General features: G+C 44.2%; 1 protein-coding gene across 1 annotated transcript in view; it reads right to left on the minus strand.

The window, feature by feature from the left end:
* Positions 1-2676: 2676 nt before the first annotated feature.
* The window catches only part of HS3ST2 (heparan sulfate-glucosamine 3-sulfotransferase 2), a 101401-nt gene continuing 79925 nt past the window's right edge, over positions 2677-24152 (minus strand). Inside the window, exon 2 of the mRNA XM_003916664.3 lies at positions 2677-4074. Coding sequence (XP_003916713.1) covers positions 3456-4074 — 619 coding nt within the window. The 3' untranslated portion in view covers positions 2677-3455. The remainder of the gene's footprint in view (positions 4075-24152) is intronic.

Below are 24152 nucleotides of genomic sequence, written 5' to 3' on the forward strand. Positions count from 1 at the left end.
TAATCACAGTTCACTGCAGCCTCGACCTCCTTGGGCTCAGATGATCATCCTGCCTTAGCCTCCCAAGTAGCCGGGATTACAGGACATGGCACAATCCTAGCTATTTTTTTTTTTTTTTCATAGAGACAGGTTTTCACCATGTTGCCCAGGCTGGTCTCGCACTCCTAGGCTCAAGGGATCTGCCAGCCTCAGCCTCCCAAAGTGCCGAGATTACAGATGTGACCCGCTACACCCAGCCAAATGACCCACTTCTAATGAGCTCACTTCCAGCTTTCCTATGCTAACTACCTACAATCAGGCACCCCTGAAGCCTTCCCTCTTTTCCGATATGAACCTTTCCCACTGTTCTGCCAGCCTGTGAGTTTCTGCCAAATGCAAGACTCCTTGCTAGAGCGAGCTCTGAATCGATGACCTCTGCTTGCTCTCTTTTGGATAGTCTTCATTTATTTCTGCACCCTCTTCCTGCTGGGTGGAATGCAGATATAGTAGGATGCATGGGTCTCCAGTCTCTGGTGTCATGGAACTGCCGTCCACTCTGGGCTGTTAGTAAGAGAGAAATACATTTCAGCCTTTTAAGACACCGCCATTTTGTGTCTCTGTTTCAGCAACCTAACCAAACACACACACACACGCGCGCACACACACACACACACCCTGAGGAGCCTTTCTAGTTCAGATTGAACATTCAAACTTCATCTATTTAAAGCATACTAATTTGGAACTTGCACAAGTTTGCCCTGGGGCAGCCTGGGTAAAAGGGTCCATTTGCACTGGATTAAAAAATCAGAGTTTGCTGAGCAGATTCATGTACTCCAGATTTTACTCATTTAAAACTAGGATTTTTAAGCATCTTTCATTTGCATACAATGATTGAGATGATAATTACGAGAGACTCATACCTATTCATTAATACTTGAAATTTACTTAGTCCGGGCAGTCTGAGAGTGCTTGTCATGCAAAGGAATAAAGCTGCATTTATGCGCACAAAATTCAAAATTTTCATCAATTCTGACTGATCTCTTCAGAATAAACAAGCAAATTGCATTGACTCCTTCTTAGGCGATTCCTTTGTGTCTCAATGCACTTCCGTCTCCCATTGGATATGGCTTTGGCCCCTATAAGGCCCAGAGTTACAGAACACCAAATGCTTTTGGATGGGAAGTGTATAAGGGCAATTAATTAATGCCCATATATAATCTGCCCTTTTTCTGATCACCAGAGGCTCAGGGCCCCAACTTCCAAGCAGGAATGGCTTGCACCCTGTCACTTCTCCAGATCCACAGGGGAAGCACAGAGGCAGACCTGCAGAATTGATTTCTTGATGCCATGGATCCAGTCATCTGATTCCCTGTAAGACGCTTGGGTAAGGAAGATGGACCAAGATGCAGAATTGTTGTATTACACTTTAGTGTCTTCCACCCTTATAAGTCAAAACTGATCTTCAAGGAGCTTCTACTGTGCCTGACAGAGTACACAAAGTCCACGCGGTCCCCAGATGTTCAGCAATCCTTCCTTGCTTCCTATGGATACATGGAGCTATCTGGGAAGCATCCCCCAGAAATGCAGTTCCTTGGGACACCCTTATCCACAACCCCAGACCTCCAACATCCATCCACCCTCTCACACATTCAACCATCAGACATCTGCTATGTTCCTACTACATCTTAACAAGATATAGTCTTGACTCTTGAGGAGTTCATCGTCTATGGTGGAGGCAGACATTTACACATTTACACAAATAATTATAATCTAGTATGATAAAAGCTGCCATTGAGTCATGCACAAGCTCCCCAGTGAACAGAAGAGTGAGCAGATAGCTTAGCTGGAGAAGGCTTCAGAAATATCAAGCAAACGACACTTGAGTGAAGGGAGCATGGGTTTCCATTAGCTGGAGATGTGTCAGGGAAGAAAGCATTCCAGGTGAAGGAAATGGCATGGGAATAGGTAATGGAGACTTGAAAAGTGCAACAAAAGGCACATCGTTTTGCAAGGTTGGAGCAGAGGATGAAGGAGAAACTGTAAGTTGGGGTCGTCTTGGGTGCCATGCTGGAGGATTTGGGCTTTACTGGAGGTTATAAGACACATTCAAGCCAGGGCTGGGAACTCAAATGCCTACAGGAGCCTGGCAAATGACAAACCAGCAAGGGAGGGTGCCTACATGGGAGTTGTAAAACTGGGGAGTGCAGGTTCCATCCAAAGGCAGCGGCCAATTGTTGCCATGATGCGAGGTGGGCTTAGTGTAGTCAAGTTTCTCTCTCTCTTTTTTTTAATAGGAAGCTGGAAATCCATAATTTTTACATACGAATGATCCCAGTTTCTAACTGTTGACAGTTATTTCAAAATATCATCCTGGCCAAGCAAAAGGATATCTGATGCCCCATCAACCTTTGGACCTTCAGTGTGGCACTTCTGATCTAAAATTTATAAGCAGAGAATGAACACAGACTTGTGTTTCAGATAGAGGGTGTCCCCATAGGTCTCACATGATCTTTCTGCCTCAGCTTCTGCCACCAAGAACTTCCTTCCTCATCTCCACCACCTTGCCTCTGCCCCATGTAGTCCTTGCCCTCCTCCCTGACCCCCAGACCACCCCCAGCACCAGCTACCTTCTAGCACTGGGAGAAGTTGAATTAATGAACTGTGCTGCAGACCCAGCTTACAGAGAAAAACCCAGCATTAAGGACACGAGAGAGCCATATTTATTTCACATGGACAAGCATGATTCCATTGCATGCTGAACATGAAAGCTCGAATGAGCAGAGTACCCGTAACAGCAGAATTATGTGCTTTTGTCCACAGGGAGCAGGGAGAATCACAAAGTGGTTTTCAGAGACGGTGTTTTTCAAGCACAGTTGAGACCACAGGCTCTGAAGTCACTGGTTTATTTCATCACCAAAGGGTCTGTCTCCCAGGAGCGGCCGGAGGTGCTTTCAGCTTTGCGATCTCTCAATGAATTGCTAAGGTCTGAGGAAGGCTAAGGATGGTCTCCCATCCCACCACTCAGAGCATCTTGAAGAAACGAAGCTCAGAGGGAAGATACATGCCACTTGGATTTAACAAGGCCACTCCTGCGTGGACAATGACAGAGACTGACCGCTGTGCCCATAGCAACAGAACCATCATCGCTTATAGTATCTATCATCACTGGAACATTCACTCTTCTTAAAGCAATTCCCCAAGGCCCCTTATGGGCAGAAAGGAAAATGATTCTGGAATTTACTGGACATGCCAGGAGCAGATCAACTTTGCTTGAACAGACTGATGAGAGATAGTGGCAGGGACTTCCTGTTCTCTCGGCTTTAGCTGGGCTTCCTGGTTCTAAGATGATGCAGCTCAAGGTGGGAAAGGGGGCTGGAGCTGAGGTGTGTTGGAGGGAGAAGATCAGAGGGTCTGGGAGCAAATCTCATGGAAGAGATAAGCAGAAGAGCCCTTGCGAGCCCTTTCCTCTCGTGGGCTTATTCCCATCTGAAGTCCTGCCCAACAGTTTCATAAAATTTGATATTGTAAGGTCTATAAAATTCCCGGAGCTGGTCTATCACTTCAGGATCAATCTGTACATGAGTTCTCCCTTTTGATTTGCCCAGGCATCGAGGCAGGAGGCTCGATTCTGTTTTTTTCAAGCAAGGGAATCCTTTGGTCTTGTTGAAATAGAAGTGCTTGTCCGTGATGAATCTCTTAATGCCCAGGAAGTCCTGGACTCGCCCCATCTCGCCGGCCGGGTCAGTGATGAGTCGCTCGCCACTGACGAAGTGAATCTGAGCTAGCGGGAAGTACTGCAGCCAGCTCTCCAGGTGCAGCACGTACATGCCGATGCGGATGGCGTTCCACGACACGTCCACCAGGCCCAGGGTGCGGTTGCGGAAGGAGAGGCCCTCAAAGGTCGGGATGTCGGGCTTCTTGGAGAGTGTCTGGGTGTAATCAGAGATGGCGCGGGTCACAGGGTTCCGCACGACCACAATCAGCTTGGTGTCTCGGGACATGTTGAAGATGCGTCGAGGAGCCTCTTGAGTGACGAAGTAGCTGGGCGTCTTCTCGAGGGTGATCTGGCTCTCCAGGGTCCTGGGCATCAGGCTCCTGTGTGGGCAGAAGGAACACATCATCAAATAAGTTTGCCTGGGGCCAGGCCTCAGGCCCAGCTACATCAGCCCTTCCACCCAGGGACCTGTTGCATCCCCCTACTCGCCTCTGTTCCATTCAAAGCTCTCACCTGGTGAGGGACTCACTTTAAATCTTGTTGCTTTTCTTTTTTTTTCTTTTTTTTCTTTTGTTTTGAGACAGGGTCTCACTCTGTTGCCCAGGCTGGAGTGCAGTGGTACAGTCACAGCTCACTGCAGCCTCTAACTCCTGGGATCAGGCTATCTTCCCATCTCAGCCTGCCAAGTAGCTGGTACTACAGGTGTGTGCCACCATGCCTGGCTAAGTTTTTCTATTTTTTTGTAGAGCAGGGTCTCACTATGTTGCCAGGCTAGTCTCGAACACCTGGGCTTAAGCAATCCTCCTACCTCAACCTCCCAAAGTGCTGGGATCACAGGCTTTTTTTCTTATTTAATGTTTAACCTGTTTGCTTCAAGACTGGAAACAATCTAAACATCCATCATTGTGAGCTAAATAAATTGTGGAATAGCCAATTAATAGGGTTAGGTAGATCTGTATGCATTAATATGAAATGAGTTCCAACATACAGTGTTAAATGAAAATAGGCAAGATACAGCTTATACATCTTAGGAAGGATACATAAGGAACCAATAAGAGCAGTTGCTTCTAGGGAGGAAACTCAAGGTGAGTGCAGAATCAGAAGATGAGGGATAAATGAGAATTACTTTTCTTTCTTTTTTTTTTTTTTCAAGGGACAAGGTCTCACTCTATCTCCCAAGGTGCAATGCAGAGTTACAATCATGGCTCACTGAAGCCTCGAACTCCGGGGCTCCACTGATCCTCTCACTTCAAGAAGCTGGGACTACAGGCTCATGCTACCACTCCTGGCTGATTTTTAACAATTTTTTGTAGAGATGGGGTCTCACTGTGTTGCCCAGGCTGGTCTTGAACTCCTGGGCTCAAGTGATTCTCCTTCCTTAGCCTCCTGAGCAGTTGAGATTACAGGTGTAAACCACCATGCCTGGCTTATTTTTTTTTTTTTTTTGTAGAGATAGGGTCTCACTATGTTGCCCTGGCTGGTCTCAAACTCCAAGCTTCAAGTGATCCTCCTGCCTTGGTTTCTCAAAGTGTTGGGACCATAGGCACAAGCCACTGCACCTGGATAAGAATTACTTTTTATTTTATAACCTTTAAAACTGCTTGAAAATTTTAATGCATTTATTACATATTCAAAAATTACAAAGTAAGCCACTGAATATTGTTCTGGCAAAAGATATTTCTCCAAATATATTAAGAAAATCTTTTTTTGGGGAAAAAGTCTTGTCTTGCAGGAATAGCAACTGTTTTAGATATGAGTTCTGACGTCTTCTTCTGCTGAAAAACGGTTGAAACACATCCTTTGTGTAGGCTTGAACAAGCCAAGAACTCCAGGCTGGTTGGGATCTCAGTCAGGAGCCAGGCTATGCAACCTCTCTTTCCCTTGTTTTTTAATTTCCTGGCTGTGCTTGAGACCTTAAGGGATTTGGGAAGAAGCACTGAAGTCTCTTTCCCGGGAGCATCTCATTCAGACCTTGATGGAGGGGAGCATTCCTGGTTCCCAACCGCTACTTCTTGATGAAGGTCACTGTTGACCCTTACGTGCATTTTTCTTAATTCTAGCTGCACCTTAGAACTACCCGAGAAGTTCTTTTCCTTTCTTTCCTTTCCTTCCTTTTTCCTTCCTTTTCTTTCCTTCCTTCATTCCTTCCTCTCTCTCTCTCTTTCTCTCTCTCTCTTTCTTTCTCTCTTTCTCTTCCTTCCTTCCTTTTCCTTCCTTCCTTCCCCTTCCTTCCTTCCCTCCCTCCCTCCCTCCCTCCTTCCTTCCTTCCTTCCTTCCTTTCTTTCTTTCTTTCTTTCTTTCTTTCTTTCTTTCTTTCTTTCTTCCTTCCTTCCTTCCTTCCTTCCTTCCTTCCTTCCTTCCTTCCTTTCCTTCCTTCCTTCCTTCCTTCCTTCCTTCCTTCCTTCCTTCCTTCCTTCCTTCCTTCCTTCCTTCCTTCCTTCCTCTCTCTTTCAAACATGTCTGGGCTCTGTCCTAGAACAACTGATTCAAAATATTGAGGGAGGACATATGCTTATATAAAGTTCCTCAGATCATTCTAATGGGAAGGCAGAGTTGAGAAACACCTTTCCCAAGCCTGACGTGGTAGGAGGCTGGTCTAGACTCCAGAGGCAGGGCTTGGATACAGGACCAAATTGAGGACTAGCTAAAACAGGGCGGGGCGGAAGCAGCTTTCCACAAGACACGCCCACCAGTGTGCCCTGTCAGCTTACCACTGCCACGGCAATGCCTGGAAGTGATCATCCCTTTCTATGGCAACAACCTGATGACCTGGAAGTTACCACCCTTTTCCTAGGGTGGTAGATTTCTGCCTAATCTGCCCCTTAATTTGCAAGTAATTAAAAGTGGGTATAAATATGACTGCAGAACTGCCTCTGAGCTGCTACTCTGGATACTCTGCCTATATACTACCCCTGTAGGGTAGCCCTTCTCTGCAAGGAACAGTGCCTCTGCTTCTGCTGTACACTGCTGCTTCAATAAAAGTTGCTTATCTAACAACACTGGCTTGCCCTTGAATTCTTTCCTGGGCAAAGCCAAGAACTCCCCAAGGCTCGCCTGCCCTGCGTCACTAACACTATGATTTACTAACCCCCAGAATATTCATTCTCGCATCCTTTGGAATATCACCTCCCAGTTCTTAGCTTTCTGCTTCCCGGCTCCTATCACTCTCTCCACCCAATACCCTGACCTCACAGTTCTTTGACCTTTGCTACTCCAAGTATTTCCATTTTCTCTTCCTTTCACCAACTCTTTTTTCATGGCCATACCTTGGGTCATGTCATTGAAATTTGCCTAACTCTGAAGTGGTTAATTCAGAAATTTCACTCTAAGACCATGTAGAGGTTTGAATGGTGACCCTCCAAAAGATATGTCCACCCAGAACCTTTGTTCTGTTTTGGGTTTTGTGTGTGTGTGTGTGTGTGACAGAGTCTCACGCTGTCACCCAGGCTGGAGTACAGTGGCGCCATCAGGGCTCACTGCAGCCTCAATCTCCCCTGGCTTAGGTGATCCTCCCACCTGACAACTCCCGGGTAGCTGGGACTACAGGCACTCGCCACCACTCTTGGCTAATTTTTGTAGTTTTTGTAGAGACAGGGTTTCACCATGTTGCCTAGGCTAGTCTTGAACTCCTAGGCTCAAGAGATCTGCCTGCCTTGGCTTCCCAAAGTGCTGGGATTATGGGTGTGAGTCACCATGCCCAGCCCACCCAGAACCTTTGAATGTGACCTTATTTGGCAAAAGGGTCTTTGTAGATGTAATTAAGGACTTGCAGATGAGATCATCCTGGATTAGAGTGGGCCATAAGCCCAGTGACGAGTGTCCTTGTAAGAGAAGGGAGGAAGAGTCACACATTAAATACGGTGACTTGAAGACGAAGGCAGAGTGTGAAGTCAGATATCTACAAGCCATGAACACCTAGGACTGCCACGAGCAGCCACTGGAAGCTAGGAGAGAGGCACAGGGCAGATTCTTCTCAGAGCAGTCAGAAGGAACCAACCCTGCGAACAATTTGGTCTCTGACTTCTATCCTCTAGAACTGTGAAATAATGCATTTCTGTTGTTTTAAGCCACCCAGTTTGCAGTAATTTGTTATGGCAGCCACAGGAAACTACAGATTACAACCTCGTCCCTTTCTACCTTTTCCAGTCTCAAACTTCTTATACCCATTTTCAAATTCATCTGGGATTCTCTTGATTTCACTTTATTCCATACCTTCCCTGAACCCAATGAACAATCATTTCAATAGCATCATCTTCATCCTCATCCATTTTCCCGTTCTAATTGCTCTCCCCAGTCTCTAATAATACATCCTTCCAGCCTTTTCTCCTTTCCAGGTCTGTCCCTGGGTTGCCAAACAGCAGTGGAGAAAATTGCTAGCACTTACAAGTAGATCCTTACTATGTTCATGGATTCCAGCTTCCATTGAATCTTCAATACTGCTCAGTGATCTTGTATTTGTCTTATCAGGCCCTTTCCATCATTTTTCATAGTAAGTGTTTCCAATTCTCATCATACACTCCCAGCCTGAATCCTGTCATCCATCCTTAACATGCAGCTAGTCTCCCGACACTAGAAACCATAAGCTTTCAACCTAACACCTCAACTCCTTCAACCTGCCTTTCCTCCAGCTTAAAGCTGATCCTTATGTGCAACCATCCTGAGTCCCTCCTGCTAGTCTCAGAGAACAAGGTACACGAGGGCTCACCCATCCACCTGTGCTTAGATCCCTTCCCCTTCTGCCTTTCCTGCAAACGCACCCATTAGCGCCTTGAACCTTCTAATTCATTGCTAGGCTGATACAACTGATCTCTTGCTTCCAGGCCCAAAGTCTATGTGGACCCTTTTTGGTCAATTGAAATAGTACTTATTAGTATTAAGTAGGACAATTTAAAAAAATAGTATTTATTAGTATTGAGTAGAACAATTAAAAACCATTTTTTAAAACTTGAGTAGAACTAATTTTAATAAAGTAGTATTGAGTAGATAGTTTGCATTATGTGCAAACAATCACAAGGGCACTTGAATAGAATTCTTTGGCTGGATTTTCTTAGAAATCAGGACATATTATATCGTGACTATGGCATATATGGTAATTAGGTGTTGGCCTGTATGACAGGAATAGATGAAATTACATAAGGATAACAGTGCATTTAAACTGTGTTTAAAGACTTCCCAAACTCTACAGGGGCTATTGAAATAAAGGTCTTTCCCAGCACAAGGAAATTGACTTGACTTGCCACTAAACAGATTCCTTTGCAATATCCTTCAATACACTAAAGAATATCCAAGAAAGGAATTGAGGACAGATTTTCTAAGCTTACTTGACTATAGAGCTGTGAAGCACCAATTAACATCTCTTTTTGTTACCAGTTTGGAAAATGCTGACCAAATCCAGTGATCTCCAAAGTACCACATTATTCCCCCATCTGTGCACTAAAGTGAAGCTCCACCCTTCTAATTTCTTTTTTTCTTTAATTTCCTTTTTTTTTTTTTTTTTTTGAGACGGAGGTTTGCTCTTGTTGCCCAGGTTGGAATGCAATGGCACAATCTCAGCTCACTGCAACCTCTGCCTCCCGGGTTCAAGCAATTCTCCTGTCTCAGCCTCCCAAGTAGCTGTGATTACAGGCATGTGCCACCACACCCAGCTACTTTTTTGTATTTAGTAGAGACAGGGTTTCACCATGTTGGTCAAGCTGGTCTCGAACTCCCGACCTCAGGTGATCCACACACCTTGGCCACTCAAAGTGCTAGGATTACAGGCATGAGCCACCGCACTCAGCCCACCCTTCTAATTTCTAATTGGTGTTATCAGTTGCAAAACCAAATGGCAAATACTAAAGAAGATACAAAAATCAGGCTGCAAACACGCTGTAGTCATGCCACAAGTCAGAGGGCTCCTGGGTACTTCAAATTTTCTCTATCCCACCAAAAAACATCCTTGAATATTTATTTCTCCTTGTGTCATTGGAATAGAGTGTTGGAGTTCTGTGTGATGATAATGTGCAAAGGTACTGTGTATACCTTCCCATGCCCTGTGCACATTGGAGGAAGGCGTAATTAGACTTTGCCTTGGGGCTCATCTTTCTTCTTTATGTCACTATTTAAATTTTGCTTACTTGTTTCCAGCTGCTAGCAAACAGCTGAACTTTTCTCTCACCCTGCAACCCTTTTAAGCTTTTGCCTCCTTTGTTTTCTATGTAGCTCTGCAAAAGTTACTGAAAGAATAATCTAATGCTCATTGTTTGGACTTTCCTCCCATCTGTTATTTTAACTTGCTTAGGAACTATTTCCCCTACATCTGGTAACAGCCCCAGATTTTTCCTTGAGGACTACCACTCCTGCTTTGGACAAAATCTTGGTGGGCCAAGGGTGGGGGTGCATGTCCAAAGTTAGGCTATTGGGAACCAATTGTGTTACAAAGACTAAAAAGGTGTCATAAAGATTGAAATTCCAATCAGATATAAAACCCTGGAAGAGATTCCTCATTAGTTTCTGTTGCCAAATCCCTGCAGCTATGTAGGTTCTTGCCCTTTCCGAGACCTGGCTCTTCCCTTTTCTTCTGGATTCTGTGAATTACTACACATCTTTCCAGTAAGTTTCTACTATTTTAAGTTAGTTAGAGTTGGTTTTTGTCACTTGCAATCCAAGAATTTTAACCTGTCTTTTACAGTCTGGCCTCTTGCGATGGTTTGAATATTTGTCCCCTCCAAAACTCATGTTGAAATTTAATCCTCAACATGGTACTATTGGGAGGTGGGGACTTTAAGTGGTGATTGGGTCATGAGGGCTCTGCCTTCACGAATGGATTCATCTATTCATGGATTAATGAATTAAAGGATTAATGTGTTAATGAATTAGTGGTTTATCATGGGAGTGGAACTGGTGTCTTTATAAGAAAAGGATGAGAGATCTGAGCTAGCAAGTGAGCACACTCAATCCCCTTGCCATTTAATGCCCTGTGCTGCCTCGCAGAGAGCCCCCACCAGCAAGAAGGTCCTCACCAGATGGAGCCCCTTGACCCTGGACTTCTCAACCTCGATAACTGTAAGAAATAAATTCATTTGCTTTATAAATCATCCAGTTTCAGGTAATCTGTTATGAGCAACAGAAAATGGACTAAGACACTTATGTTCTGTTGAAGCTATACTCACCACTTGATTATAAATCCCATGAGGGCAGGGCAGGGTGTATCTTAATTGCAGCTGTATCTCCAGAGTCTACCACAATCCATGGCACAAGTAAGGTCTTTATCAGTATCTTTGAAATTTAAATGGAGTCAGCAACCTATCTAATCCATTTATGCATTGAAGCCCTCATCCCCTTTACAAATTCCTAACTCTCCCCAAACCATTCCGGAACTTCTCAATGGCCTGCATTCCACTTCTCTCATGCTGGTTTGTGTTTGTTTGTTTGTTTGTTTGAGACAGGGTCTTGCTCTGTCTCCCAGGCTGCAGTACAGTGGCACAATCTCAGCTCACTGCAGCCTTGACCTCCCAGGCTCAAGCAATCCTCCTGCCTCAGCTCCCCAGGTAGCTAAGACCACAGGTGCCTGACTATTTTTTTTTTGTATTTTCAGTAGAGACAAAGTTTCGCCATGTTGCCCAGGCTGGTCTCGAACTCTTGGGCTCAAGCAACCCATCCACTTCAGCCTCCCAAAGTGCTGGGATTACAGAGGGGAGCCACTGCACCCAGGCCCACTTCTGTCATTCTATGTGATCCTCCTGGATGACCTCATTCCTTCCCCAGCCTTTAACCATCACCTAAGAGATGCTGACACACAAATCTGTAACTGCAGCTCCGACTGAAAGCTTTCCTATGTTCTTAACTGGAATGCCTGTCTATGGACTGGCTACCTCACTTCAACAATTAACATCTTCCTCCCCAGATTTGTTTCTCCCTTTTGCCTGCTTTGCAAATATCATTATGAAAGGAGGAAAACTTCAGAATCATTCTTTTCTCTTCCTCAAATCGAATGTCTTTCATTCTTGTAAGTTTACCTCCCCGACCTTCTGAAGTCTCCAGCCTCCTCCCTTAGTCCACGAACACAGCCGCAGGCCCTTGTCAACTCTTCCTCAGACCACAGATTTCTCTCTGCCCTCCATGTTCCTATTCTTTTTTCCCTTTTCAACTCATTTCATGTCCACCAGGGAATCCAATCATGGATTCTAAGCTTTCTGGAGCAAATCCAATTAAGTCAGGCATCAACGATTCTTTTGAATAAGGTCCGTATTCCTTGGCTTGGCATTTGAGGCCCTTGTCTACCTTTCTAGAATTAATCTCTTGCTCCTTCCTTGGTAGCCTGATGTTCATGCCATGCTGAACATAAAATCCTCTCCCTAGATAGGAACCTGCCCTTTCATGTGTGTTTTGCACTTGCCAAGTGTTTTATTTTTATTTTTTAAGACTCTGGTCCATCTTACTTGTCTCTCTTGCCCTGGTGAATGCCTACTCATATTTCCAAGTCCAAACCAAAAGTCACACACGCCCTCTGTAAACCCTTCTTTGTAACCTCATGGCACTTTGTATAACCACCTACTAGCACCCTCATCCTCTTGTGTGGGAATTGTCAGTTATGCACCCATTTATGCCAACAGCTCCTCAGCAACTTGCATGTCTCTTGTTCATTTTTACCTCCCTCACATCACACCTAGCATACCATAGGTGCTCCATAAATGGATCAAAGATCCAGTGTCAGAGGTGGGGCCCATTGAGAAGTGGCCCTTGAGTCCTCAGAAGTTGTCAGTGCTGTTTTATAAAGTTCAGCCCTTCTTTAGCATTCTGGCCTCGGGCAGCTAGTTCTGCAGGGAACTTTTCTGTTGTTTTTAAGATTTCATTGTGCCCACAGGGGCTCTGGCTCACGACTGAGGAGGAGTCCAAGCTCTACTTCACCAAACTTTCCAAATGTGGGAAGGTAAAATGAGATTTAAACGAACATCTCACGCCATTTCTGTTTTGCCACACGTACACTGTCCCTAGCCCAAGGCTCTGCCCTGTGGCTGGTGGGGAGGGGGTGGTGAAGTTAAGCTGCATGCCAGGACCACTTGAGGGGGTTTTGGAGCAATACAAATGTCTGGGTCCCACATCAGACTAATTAAATCAAAAACTCTGGGCATGAGGCTCAGGTACCTGCAATTTTATTTATTTATTTATTGAGACGGAGTCTCGTTCTGTTGCCAGGCTGGAGTGCAGTGGCGCAATCTTGGCTCACTGCCACCTCCACCTCCCAGGTTCAAGCGATCTTCCTGTTACAGCTTCCTGAGTAGCCGGGATTATAGGCATGCACCACCACGCCCAGCTAATTTTTTGTATTTTTAGTAGAAATGAGTTTCACCATGTTGGCCAGGATGGTCTCGATCTCTTCACCTCGTGATCCGCTCACCTCAGCCTCCCAAAGTGCTGGGATTACAGGCATAAACCACCGCACCCGGCTGGTACTTGCAATTTTGAAGCTCTCCAGATGATTCCAGTGGGCCACCAGTGCTAAGAACCACTGTGGCAGACTGCACCTTCCTTTAGCCACGTGTCCCTTAATACAGTTGCTCATGAGAATTAACTGAGTGCATCTTGGAGAAAAAATTCCCAGGTCCCTCTTCAGTACATTCCAATTTCAGTGGGTTTGGGGTGCAGTTCAAGAATATGCATTTTAAACAAGCTCCCCCCATGATTCTTATGATCAGAGAAGCTTGGGGCATACAATCTCAACAAAAGGTATTCTCATAAGTAACATGGGCACACTCATTACTACCTAATATATTTGATGTTGATTCGCGTGTTTACTGTCCCTGGCCACATCCATCCCATCCCACGGTAGATGGTAAATTTTGAGAGTGAAGATTGTTGTCTGTATTATTTACTGCTGTATTCTCTATGCCTGGACAAAGGCTGGCACTTAGTAAGGGTTCAGAAAATACTTACAGAAGGGAAAAAATAATAAAGACAAGGCTTTAATCTTGGAACAATGAGGCAGAATAATACTGTTTGTACTGATGAAGATGTGTCGCTCTTTCTATGCTATAAAAGTCTGTACTCTTTCACCCTAAGGGAAACATCACAGACTTCCTGTAGCCCCTTGCTAAAGAAAAAGAAAAAAAAAAAACCCACCCAAGTACTCTCTTGTCATCCCGAGGCTTTCTGGAAATTATATTTTTAACCCACACTAGGTTACCCAGTGGAACATAAGACAGCTCCCTTGGAACCCACTGTCCACCTAAGCAACATCCCTTGCACGTGTGAGCATGTGGGAACCTGCCTGATGCCCGGCCATCATCGGAAACTTACAGAGCTGGCACACCGCTGATTATTACTGATAGGATTCTCTGGAAGGTTTCATTTTCTGCTAAATTTGTACACTCTTTATATGTGTTCTGGAAGACCCGGCTGCCTGGAGGCCTGTGGTGATTTATTAGCTTCTAACTGGGCAACCAAGCTCCTTGAAAATCATTGCAGTCTCCGGAGAGATAATTAAGAGCGGAAGAGGAGGGAAAAGGCCTTATTGCAGGAAACCAGTTCTTCAAACCAAACCTGCTAAAGCCCCACACACTGAGCCATGTGGCAGGCGCAGCACCTGTGGCCGTTTATCCTCGTCTAGTTGAGCGTAGTCATGAACTCCCTCTCACACTGTGGGACCATTTCCTTCCAAGTCCACAGCCCCAAATCCTTACACTTACGTGACCCTGGAGCAGGTCACTAAGTCTCAGCTCAAACTCCAGTGACCATTCTCATTGCTCACAAGATAGAGACTTCACCAGGATTTCTGTGGCTCTTCCTGATCCTGCCCATGGCCCCTCCTGGGCTCTGGCTAGACTAGATTATTTGAAGCCAGTCTGTACTCCTCCAAAAACTGTATCTTTCATGCTAAGGGAACTTTGACATGTTGTACCCTTTGCATGAAGCCCTCCTTAACCTGCCTGGCAAAACTTCATCTCTCAGCTCATCGTCACCTCCACCATAAAGCCTTCCCTGACTATGCCCTTATTATTTCTCCCTTCCCGGAGAAATCACTCTTGTGATTCCATGGTACCCACTACAGACATAACCCATTTTTGATACATTATCTGAGTCTATCATCCCTCTAGAGTTCAGTGTCCCTGAAGGCAGGGATCATGACTGTGGCATCTCTATATCGACAGTGTCTAGTCCTCTGCTGGTATGCAATCATGGATTCATTCATGTGGCAAGTGTTTACTGAGCACCTACTATATGCTGGGGATACAGAGATAAGTGAGGTGCAGTCTCTTTCATCAAAGAGTTAACAGCTTTGTGGACCAACTGGGACAGGAGGTGGCAGGGTCCCCTTTTCCTAGTGTGAGGGGCTGCACCTAAACTTGGCTTCCTATAAGAAGTGGTAGCTTTCTTCCTCTGGCAGGAGAGGTTGTCCTTGAACCCAGTTTCTCATAGGTCCTCAGGCATTCAGGTGCTGGGCAGCTGGCTGTCCCAGATAACTACTGCAAATAGCTGGTATCTAAATCCAGTCAGCCAGTTGTTTGATTATTCCCCAACTGACAAGGCTGCTCTAATCCCTGCACTACAAGAGGGAAGTTGATAAAGCTGAAGGGGCTGAGTCCCTTCATCCTTGGGGCATATACCACATTGGGTCCAGGCCCCGGCAGTCCCCTCAATGAGATGGTGAGAAGAGAGGGTAATGCTGTCCTTCTCCCTCTTGTGTTGTGACCCACGGCTTGCAAATGTCCCCAGTAAAGCCTATTCCTTTATCCATCCCTTGTGTATTGTGGAATTTATCCCTAGTCCTGCTGTGTGACAGGTGGAGACTACAAAGGGATCCTTCTTACATGGTATGTCCACATAGAGGACCACTGAGCAAAGAGATTGCACCTCGCTTATCTTTGTATCCCTGGTATATAGTAGGTGCCCAGTAAACACTTGCCTCAGGAATGATTACATTACTGCATGCCAAGCACAGGATGAAGCATTGCCAATACAGAGATGTGACAGTCATGATCCCCACTTTCAGCCACTGGCTACTTTAATGGCTGGGTATGAGTATAGGATTTGGAATCAAAGAGACCTGAGTCTTGTCACTTGCTAACCATAAAAAATGGGTATGCAGCAGTCATCAGACACACATGTGGTCATCGGTGCCTTGGACATAAACAAGACAACAGCTGACACTTATTGCACAGTGACTGTGGGCCACATGCTGTTCTAAACTCTAAATCATCTCACTTGATCTTCACAATAACCCTACAAAGTAGGAACTCACGCTATTCCAGTTTTTGTGCTAAGGAAACTAGGACACAGAGAACTAAAGGAAATCAGCAAAGCAACACAGCCAGTTTGCAGAATCTAGATTCAAGTGTGACTCTCACACAAGAAGAAAACGTGAGAATATAAAAATGAATCTTGGCATGAGGACAGCCTTTCTAGGCATGAGACAAAAATCATGAAGGAAAAGATGGAAAAGTTAGACTCTCAAAAAAATGTAAGTCCCTGGAATAGAAAAATATCATAAATAAAAAGAAAATGACTAATTGGAAAAATATCTGCAGCACCTATACTATAAACACAAAGAGCTGATTTCATATCTATTTTTCGTATCTTTTTATGTTTTATATATTTTTACAGATACATTGCAAATCAATAAGTAAAGGAGAACCAGCCAGTAGAAGAAAGGATCATAGGCATGAGAAAAGAGTTAATAAAGAGCTATGAATAGAAAATAAACATATGAAAAGATAAATCTCTAAAATTAAGGAAACACAAACTAAAATCATGATGAGATAATATTAGTCACCTGTAAGGCTGCAAAAAATTGTTTTTTAAAATTGTAACAATTATGACAGCAAGAATGTGAAGAACTAACACTCTCCTAATTTTGGTAGGCATATACACTGATGCAGTCTTTAGGAAGACAATTATATATTATCTATCAAAATGTAAAATGCACATACCCTTTAACCCAGCAATTCCACTCCTGGAAATGTATTTGCACAAGTGCGTAAAGACTCATGTGCCAGCTGTTCATCGCAGCATTTGAAGTAGAGATGGGGAGGCATCTCCCAAGGACACCTGCATAGGTTGTTCCCAGAGGGCAGGTCTAAAAGGTAGAAAGGATATGGGAGAACACCTACAACTAGAAAACAACACCCTTGGACTATTGTCTAAGCAGGAAATAAAATTTTCCTAGGGGTTTGCTTGTTATAGCAGCTAGTATTAACTTAGCTACTCCAACATTGTAATAAAAAAAAGACTAGAAACAACCCACGTGTCTATCAGAACAACAGTGAGGCTATATGACAGATTATGATTTGGCTGTCAAGAAGTGAGGTGGATCTACAAATACTGACACCAAAAGGAGTCAACATAATATTAAGTGAAAAAAAGCAGGTTGCAGAACAGTAAGTTTAATATGTCCCTATTTACGTACAAAATATACACGTGCGTGCTAGTGCCTATATGCATAGACCTCTTCTAAAAGGATACACAATACATTTAACAGTTATTATCTTTGGAAAATAACCTTGGGGAATCTGGGCTGGGCTGTAGTGTAGAATGGGACTTTATTTTCACCTTTAGCTTTTTGCATTTGGATTTATTTTTGTCTTTGCCATGCACATGTATTTTTTGTCATTTTAAAAAAAACTAGCTAATGAAAAGCTATTTTTAAAAGTCTCCATTGATATTATTTAGGATGAAGAAAGCCTTTACTGTGGAGTGAGGGGGAGGAAACATGTCTGGAGTGGCTGAGGTGTGGGCGGGAAGGAAGGATATGGAAGGTGAAAATGTATAGCTCCTTTCTCAAGAAGCTTGCTTGGAAAGGAGGAACGGTGATTGTGGGTGTTGAAGGAATGTTTTTGCTGCTGCGTGTACAGCTCTGATAAGTTTCCAGGCAACTGGACTTCAATTTCTTCAGCCCCATCTGCAGCTGACCATGGGACACTATCTGGAGGTAACTCCCAGGATATCTCTTCTTCTGTGGTCTGGGCTTAACTTCTTTCCCTGCCCTCCCTTCTCTCTGGAAGTGGACCCCATAAGCCTGTGCCTCTCACACTTTAATGTGCATTTGAATCGCGTGTGGGGTTCTTCTTGAAATGCAGATTCTGATTCAGTAGGTCTAGGGAGGGAGTGCTAAGAGTATGCACTTCCAGCAGGCTCCACGGTGAGGCTGACTTTCTGCTCCCTGGGCCATCCGTTGAATTGCAAGGTCTTAAGGCAGCCCCAGCAATACTGGTACAAAGGACATAGCCAATGAATAATTATTGCCTTAATCGGAATCGGCTAATTGATGTTGGGTGAAAAACTGCGGATGACTTGAATTCAGAAAGCCTGGATTGGAGTCCCAGCTTTTCCTTTTCCTGGCCATGTGACTTTCATGTTAGTTTCTTCACCTGCAATGTGTGGATCATGGTAATGCCGACTTCACCTGGTTGTTGTGAGGTCTAAGCTGCGAGAGTCCCATATAAAGTGTAACGCACCGTGACCATCTATCAGTGAGTTCCTCTTTCTCTACTTGATTTCCCTCTTTAGTTCAAGTCTTTTTCATTTTCAAAAAGCTAGCCATTTATCCCTTCACCTCCTCCTGCGACAGTCCTGTATATCTCCTTTTCTTCCCAGCCAGAGTTCTTGAAATAAAGCTCCATGGCTTCACTTCCTCACCTCACATTCATCCTCTTGCTCCGTCTCCTCCCACCCCATCACCCTCTGAAGCAGTACTCTCCGAACACAACCCTAAATGCTAACTCTACCTCGAATCTTGGTCTTGTTTCACTTTTCTGTGGCCTCTGAAGCACTTGCCCACTCCCTGCTTGTTGAAACTTGTTTTTCTTCCTTTGGGAACACATTCTTTCTTCCTCCCCGCCCCTGCCTCCCACTGACCATTCTTTCTCCATACACACTTCAGTTATTTCTCCTCAACTTACCATTTCTGATGTCTCAATTAATGGCCCCACTATTCACCAGTTGTCCCAGCAACACCCATGTCTAATCTATAACCAAATTCAATTGGAGATCTCTCCTCACTCACTCCCTTCAGACGTCTGTCCCAGCCAGCTCAGGACACACCACAGCTCTCTTCACTCATGATCAGAGCTGTGGGGAGCAACTCAGTGCCTATCTCTAGCTAGGCTCTACTTTGTAGCTTCCAGCCTGAGGCAGCTTGCTCTCGTGAGATGTTCCCCAGTGACATTAGCATCCAGGAAACAAAATGGCACATGGGGACAGTGATGGTGCCAAGTGGAGGCCAAAGGGATCTTTATCTCCCTCTAGTCTCCGTCAGTCAATCAGAGTGCATGCATGCCACGAAACAGCATGCATGGCAACTCCCAGACAAGCTTTCTATCCTTCCTCTGATGGGGCCACTCCTACCCCTTCCCCCATATAGAAATTTTGAAGCCACCACCTCCAGAGTGAATGATGGATCATCCCTGAGTACCTGCAGGAGACCCTCAAAAAGGGCCAGGAACCTGTACAAGAAGCTTCCTGAGGCAACACTGGGAGCCAGGAGCACCTGACTGCCCTCTCTCTATACTCAGCAGGGCAGAGCGCTGCTGAACACCTGAAATCACAGGTTGGTTCCACTCCAGACACCTGATTGCCAACACAAAGGGGGCTGATATGGTTTGGCTGTGTCCTCACCCAAATATCGAATTGTAGCTCCCGTAATTCCTATGTGTCCTGGGAAGGACCCGGTGGGAGGTAATTAAATCACGAGGGTGGGTCTTTCCCATGCTGTTCTCATGGTAGTGAATAAGTCTCATGAGATCTGATGTTTTTATAAAGGGGAATTCTCCTGCACATGCTCTCTCTCGCCTGTTGCCATGTAAGATGTGCTTGTGTTCTTCCTTCACCTTTCACCATGATTGTGAGGCCTCCTCAGCCATGCTGAACTGTGAGTCTATTAAACCTCTTTCCTTTACAGATTACCCAGTCTTGGGTATGTCTTTATTAGTAGCATGAGAACAGACGAATGCAGGGGCCTTTAGTACACAGCACTATTGTGCCATGTGTCTCTGGACAACTGGCTCTCTCACTCTGCATGACTATTTCAGACCATTCCCATTCTCTGCAAATGACGAAACCCTGCCCTTTCCTGCCACTGTCAGTAGGTGACCTTGCATCCCATTCCACAGACAATATAGAAACCATTAGAATGTAATGCCCTCAATATCCTGCTACCAAGCACATAACATTTTCTATTCTGCCCAGCACTAGGCTGAGGATGGAGCAGGTCAACCCAGCCGTTTCCTGATGCCAGCTTCCCTGCTCTGAAACCTCCCCCACCTCCCAGTTTCCTGCCTGAATTGTCCACGTAGTCCCCACCCTCCACCATCTGCACCCTCATCCTTTCCCACCAGATCTGAATGCTTCCCAGGCAAACTCCCCAGCCAACAACTGCATGAGTCAGTGAGTTTATTTTGTTTGTTAACACCAAGCTTTACAACCTCACACTTCAGAGTCCCCCGGGGGTATTAATGGTTTTGCAGGGATGAGTTCCGCAAGCCAGCCCCACTTCTTGCAGCATAGCAGCGCCCCCTAGTGGGTAGCGGGAGGTGATCCAATTGCAGTGGTTGGAGCCAACACCTGTTGCCTCCCTGGAAGAAATTAACCAATGATAGGAATGTTTTCCACTCTGACTCCCGAATGTTGTCGTTGTATCAGGATACATTAAGCTCCATGATTGCAATGGGTGAGCAGGAGCTGGCTTTCTCGTCATGGAGGGAGCAAGGGCCATGCACTGGGAAGTCAACTGCCTACATATAATTCATGTCTCAGATGTGCCTAAAACCACCTGTGTAGTTGTTGGGTCGCTAATACTCCTGCAGGTTCAAGGCCTGCCTAAACTATACACATGTGAGTTCTTTTCTAGGCTTTTGTGTAGAATGGTCCAGCTCTGCACATCCGTTCTGGAAGGCATTTGCAAAACCCAGCAAGATGAACTAGCAGACACTCTTGAATCCCCCAGTCATTTCTCTGTCTGTCTCTAGGGCTGTGCTGTTCTTTCTGCCTGGATCACTTTACCCTGGCTCTTCCTGTGGCTCAATCCTTCTTACGCTCAGGTCTCAGTTAGAATGTCACCACTTTCAAATGTCACTCTCTGAAGTGGCTTATTTCCTCATCACTCTAAGCACAATCTGTAATTACCTTGCCTCTCTGTTTATCCATTGCCTTCCCCCCTCCCCAGGTTAGACTGTGGACCCCATCAGGAAGGCACTGTGCCACTCTCTGAAGTGGCTTATTTGGCTTATTTCCTCATCACTCTAAGCACAATCTGTAATCATCTTGCATATCTGTTTATTGCCTCCCCCCTAGTTAGTCTGTGAACCCCATCAGGAAGGCAGAGTGTCTTGCTTGCTGGCTGTGGTATCTTCAGTCCTTGTCACTGTGCCATGCCATCATAGGCAGGCAAAAGAGAATGAATCATACCTACCAAATATTTTGCTTGTTAAATGAATAAGATGGGAAGGAATCAAAGCCTAAATCAAGAAGATATGAGCTCCTGGAGGAAATGCAGCAGCCTGAGATCTTTAGAAAGAATTTCCCAAAGTGTGTTTACTTATCATCTGTGGCGCACAAGTGATTCATGGATGAAATTTACATTTTTTACAGTTACATGTTTATTTTAATATATTTTAGAAAATTGGAACCAGGACATCACTTTTACTTAACTGACTTCATTGTTTAGGATGAAGCTTAAATACATAGTGAAGGTAGAAAATGTAAATTGATCTAAACATAAATATTAAGTAAATAATAGTCTATGTCCTTGAATATGGTAAAAAGTTGATCCTTCAATGACTAAAGTTTGGGAACCTCTAGCTCAAAACAATATTGGTGCGGCCAAAGGGAATCCAAACCAGAGTAATATGGACATATACTCACTCAGCAAATATTTACTGAGCACCCACTCTTTGCCAGCCGTCTTAATAAAAAAAATACAACGTGTGATAAAGGAAAAGAAAGAGAACAAGCGTAATGAGGAAATTAAGTGATCAGAGAAACCCTGGGGGACATTTGAGCAGAAGGACAAGAGGTGAGCACAGGCTTAAGCAAAAAGACAAGGGTAGCATGGTGGCACACGCCTGTAATCCCAGAACTTTGGAAGGGCTAGGTGACTGGATTGCTTGAGCTCAGGAGTTTGAGACCAGCCTGGGCAACGTGGTGAAACCATGTCCCTACAAAAAAAATACAAAAATTAGCCAGGCATCGTGGTATATACCTGTAGTCTCAGCTACTTGATGGGGTTGAGGTGGTAGGATCACTTGAGCCCAGGAGGTCGAGGCTGCAGTAAGCCGAGATTGTGCCATTGCACTCCAGTGCCTGGGCAACCAAGCAAGACCCTGTCTCAATTAACAAAATAAAAAAAGAAAGAAGAGAAAAGAAAGAAAACAAAAGAAAGAAAGAGAAAAGAAAAGACAGCAAGACGACATGAAAACACAGATCAGAAAAAACAAGGTATGGATGAAGTAAGCTAGTACCAAAAAGAATTTAAAAATACGATTATACTGACAGCAGTAAAGAACAGGATTAGTGATGTCAAAAATAAACATCAGAACAAACTCGAACCTGATCTTAGGCTTCTAAAATAAAATTCACAAGATTGAGCTGATGAGAGAGAAAGTGGGATGGAAGACAGAGTGGTTATAGGCAACTTGTAGTTTGCTGGTGTTATTGAAGAAGAAACCCAAAACAAATTGCGCAGAGCTATAGGCAAAGATTTCATTAAAGAGACCTTCCCAGAGATATAAGATGGCTATGTGGGTATATTAAAAGGTCAGCCTAGTCCGAATGAAATAAAACCCACATCCGTGAGGCTGAATATCCATCATCCATCCATCCACCCACCCGTCCATCCACCCACCCATCCATCTATCATCTATAATACATAATACACCAGGACAAACATTTTAAATTATAGGTAAAATTCCAAAGTTCTACAAGTATTACCGGCACCCAGGGCAGATAAAGCAAACAAAACAGTTTTTCTACAAATTTAAGCCAGTCAAAGGCCTTTTAGCAGCATTAAATGCTAGAAAAACACGTATTATCATCTAAAGAGTTTTGCAGAAAAAAATGTGTAACTCCTAATAATAATTATTATTGAGCTAACATGCGTGTGAAGGCAAAAGAAAAGTGTTTTATGGCATGCAAAATCTTGAAAAGCATTAGATCCTGCTCTTCAAAAAAATCCCTTGAAAAGAAAAACAACATCCTGAGTGATGGTGTGGAAAAGCTCAAGAATGGAAAAGTTGTATATGAAAGGACAGTGATGGGGTTAAACAAACACTAACCCCAAATAAATAATACATGAAGCTTCTAATGTCAACATTATGCTTTTAAAAAAGATACAGACAGGCATGGTGGAGTGCACCTGTAGTCCTAGCTACTTGGAAGGCTGAGGCGGGAGGATTGCTTGAGCCCAGGATTTTGAGTCCAGCCCGGGCAACATAGTAAGACTCTCTCTTAAAAAATATAAAAATTAATAATTTGATGCATCAAATCCACATTAACAAAGACAGAAGAGTTGGCAATACAGGAAGAAAAGGAGAAGGGACAGAGAAAAACTACACAAGTCTCTTTACTAAGAGATACTGTCTACTCATTTACTCTATTAGAAAACTGCAAAATGAACTACTATAAACAGGACACATACCTTCCAAAATAGTGGAAAATTGAAAAGAAAAGAAAATTGTTTGGATATAACAAAAGATAGGAAAGCCAAAAAAAAAAAAAAAAAGAAAAAGCAAACATTTTAGGGCAAGTTGAAGAAGTATAAAAGACGAATTGTATTAATATTAAAAATTGTTGGAAATAGGCCAAACACCAGGATTTTCAAAATGACAACAATAAGAGCATTTGTGTTCACAAGACCACCCCAGAACACAGAGGCAGGAACATTTTATACGAAAATGGAGAGGTGAAGATACATCACGAAAATGTAATGCTAAAGAAAGCTAGAGATAGGATATTAATTCCACAGAAAGTAGAATCCTAGGACAAATATATTAAATGAGACAAAGTGAACCATTCAATATTGAAAAAGGTGCCTGTAATCCCAGCACTTTGGGAGGCTGAGGCGGGTGGATCACCTGAGGTCAGAAGTTCGAGACCAGCCTGGCCAACATGGCGAAACCCTGTCTCTACTAAAAATACAAAAATCAGCCGGGTGTGGTGGCAGGCGCCTGTAGTCTGAGCTACTTGGAAGTCTGAGGCAGGAGAATAGCTTGAACTCAGGAGCTGGAGTTGCAGTGGGCTGAGATCATGCCACTGCACTCCAGCCTGGGCAACAGAGAGAGACTCTGTCTCAAAAACAAAAACAAACAAACAAAGCAGAAGAAAAAAAAAAAAAGAAAAAGAGACCAATTCATAGTTGGAAATTGTACATAACACGGTAAATCAAATCCAGCTTTTACTTCCACTCCTTCTCTGATTAGCACTAGATTGATAATAAGTGGATACAAAATATAAATATCAAAATGTCAAAGAGAAATGGTGAAGCATTGGT

This window comes from Papio anubis, chromosome 18, assembly GCF_008728515.1.
Source record: "Papio anubis isolate 15944 chromosome 18, Panubis1.0, whole genome shotgun sequence".
Lineage (NCBI taxonomy): Eukaryota > Metazoa > Chordata > Mammalia > Primates > Cercopithecidae > Papio > Papio anubis.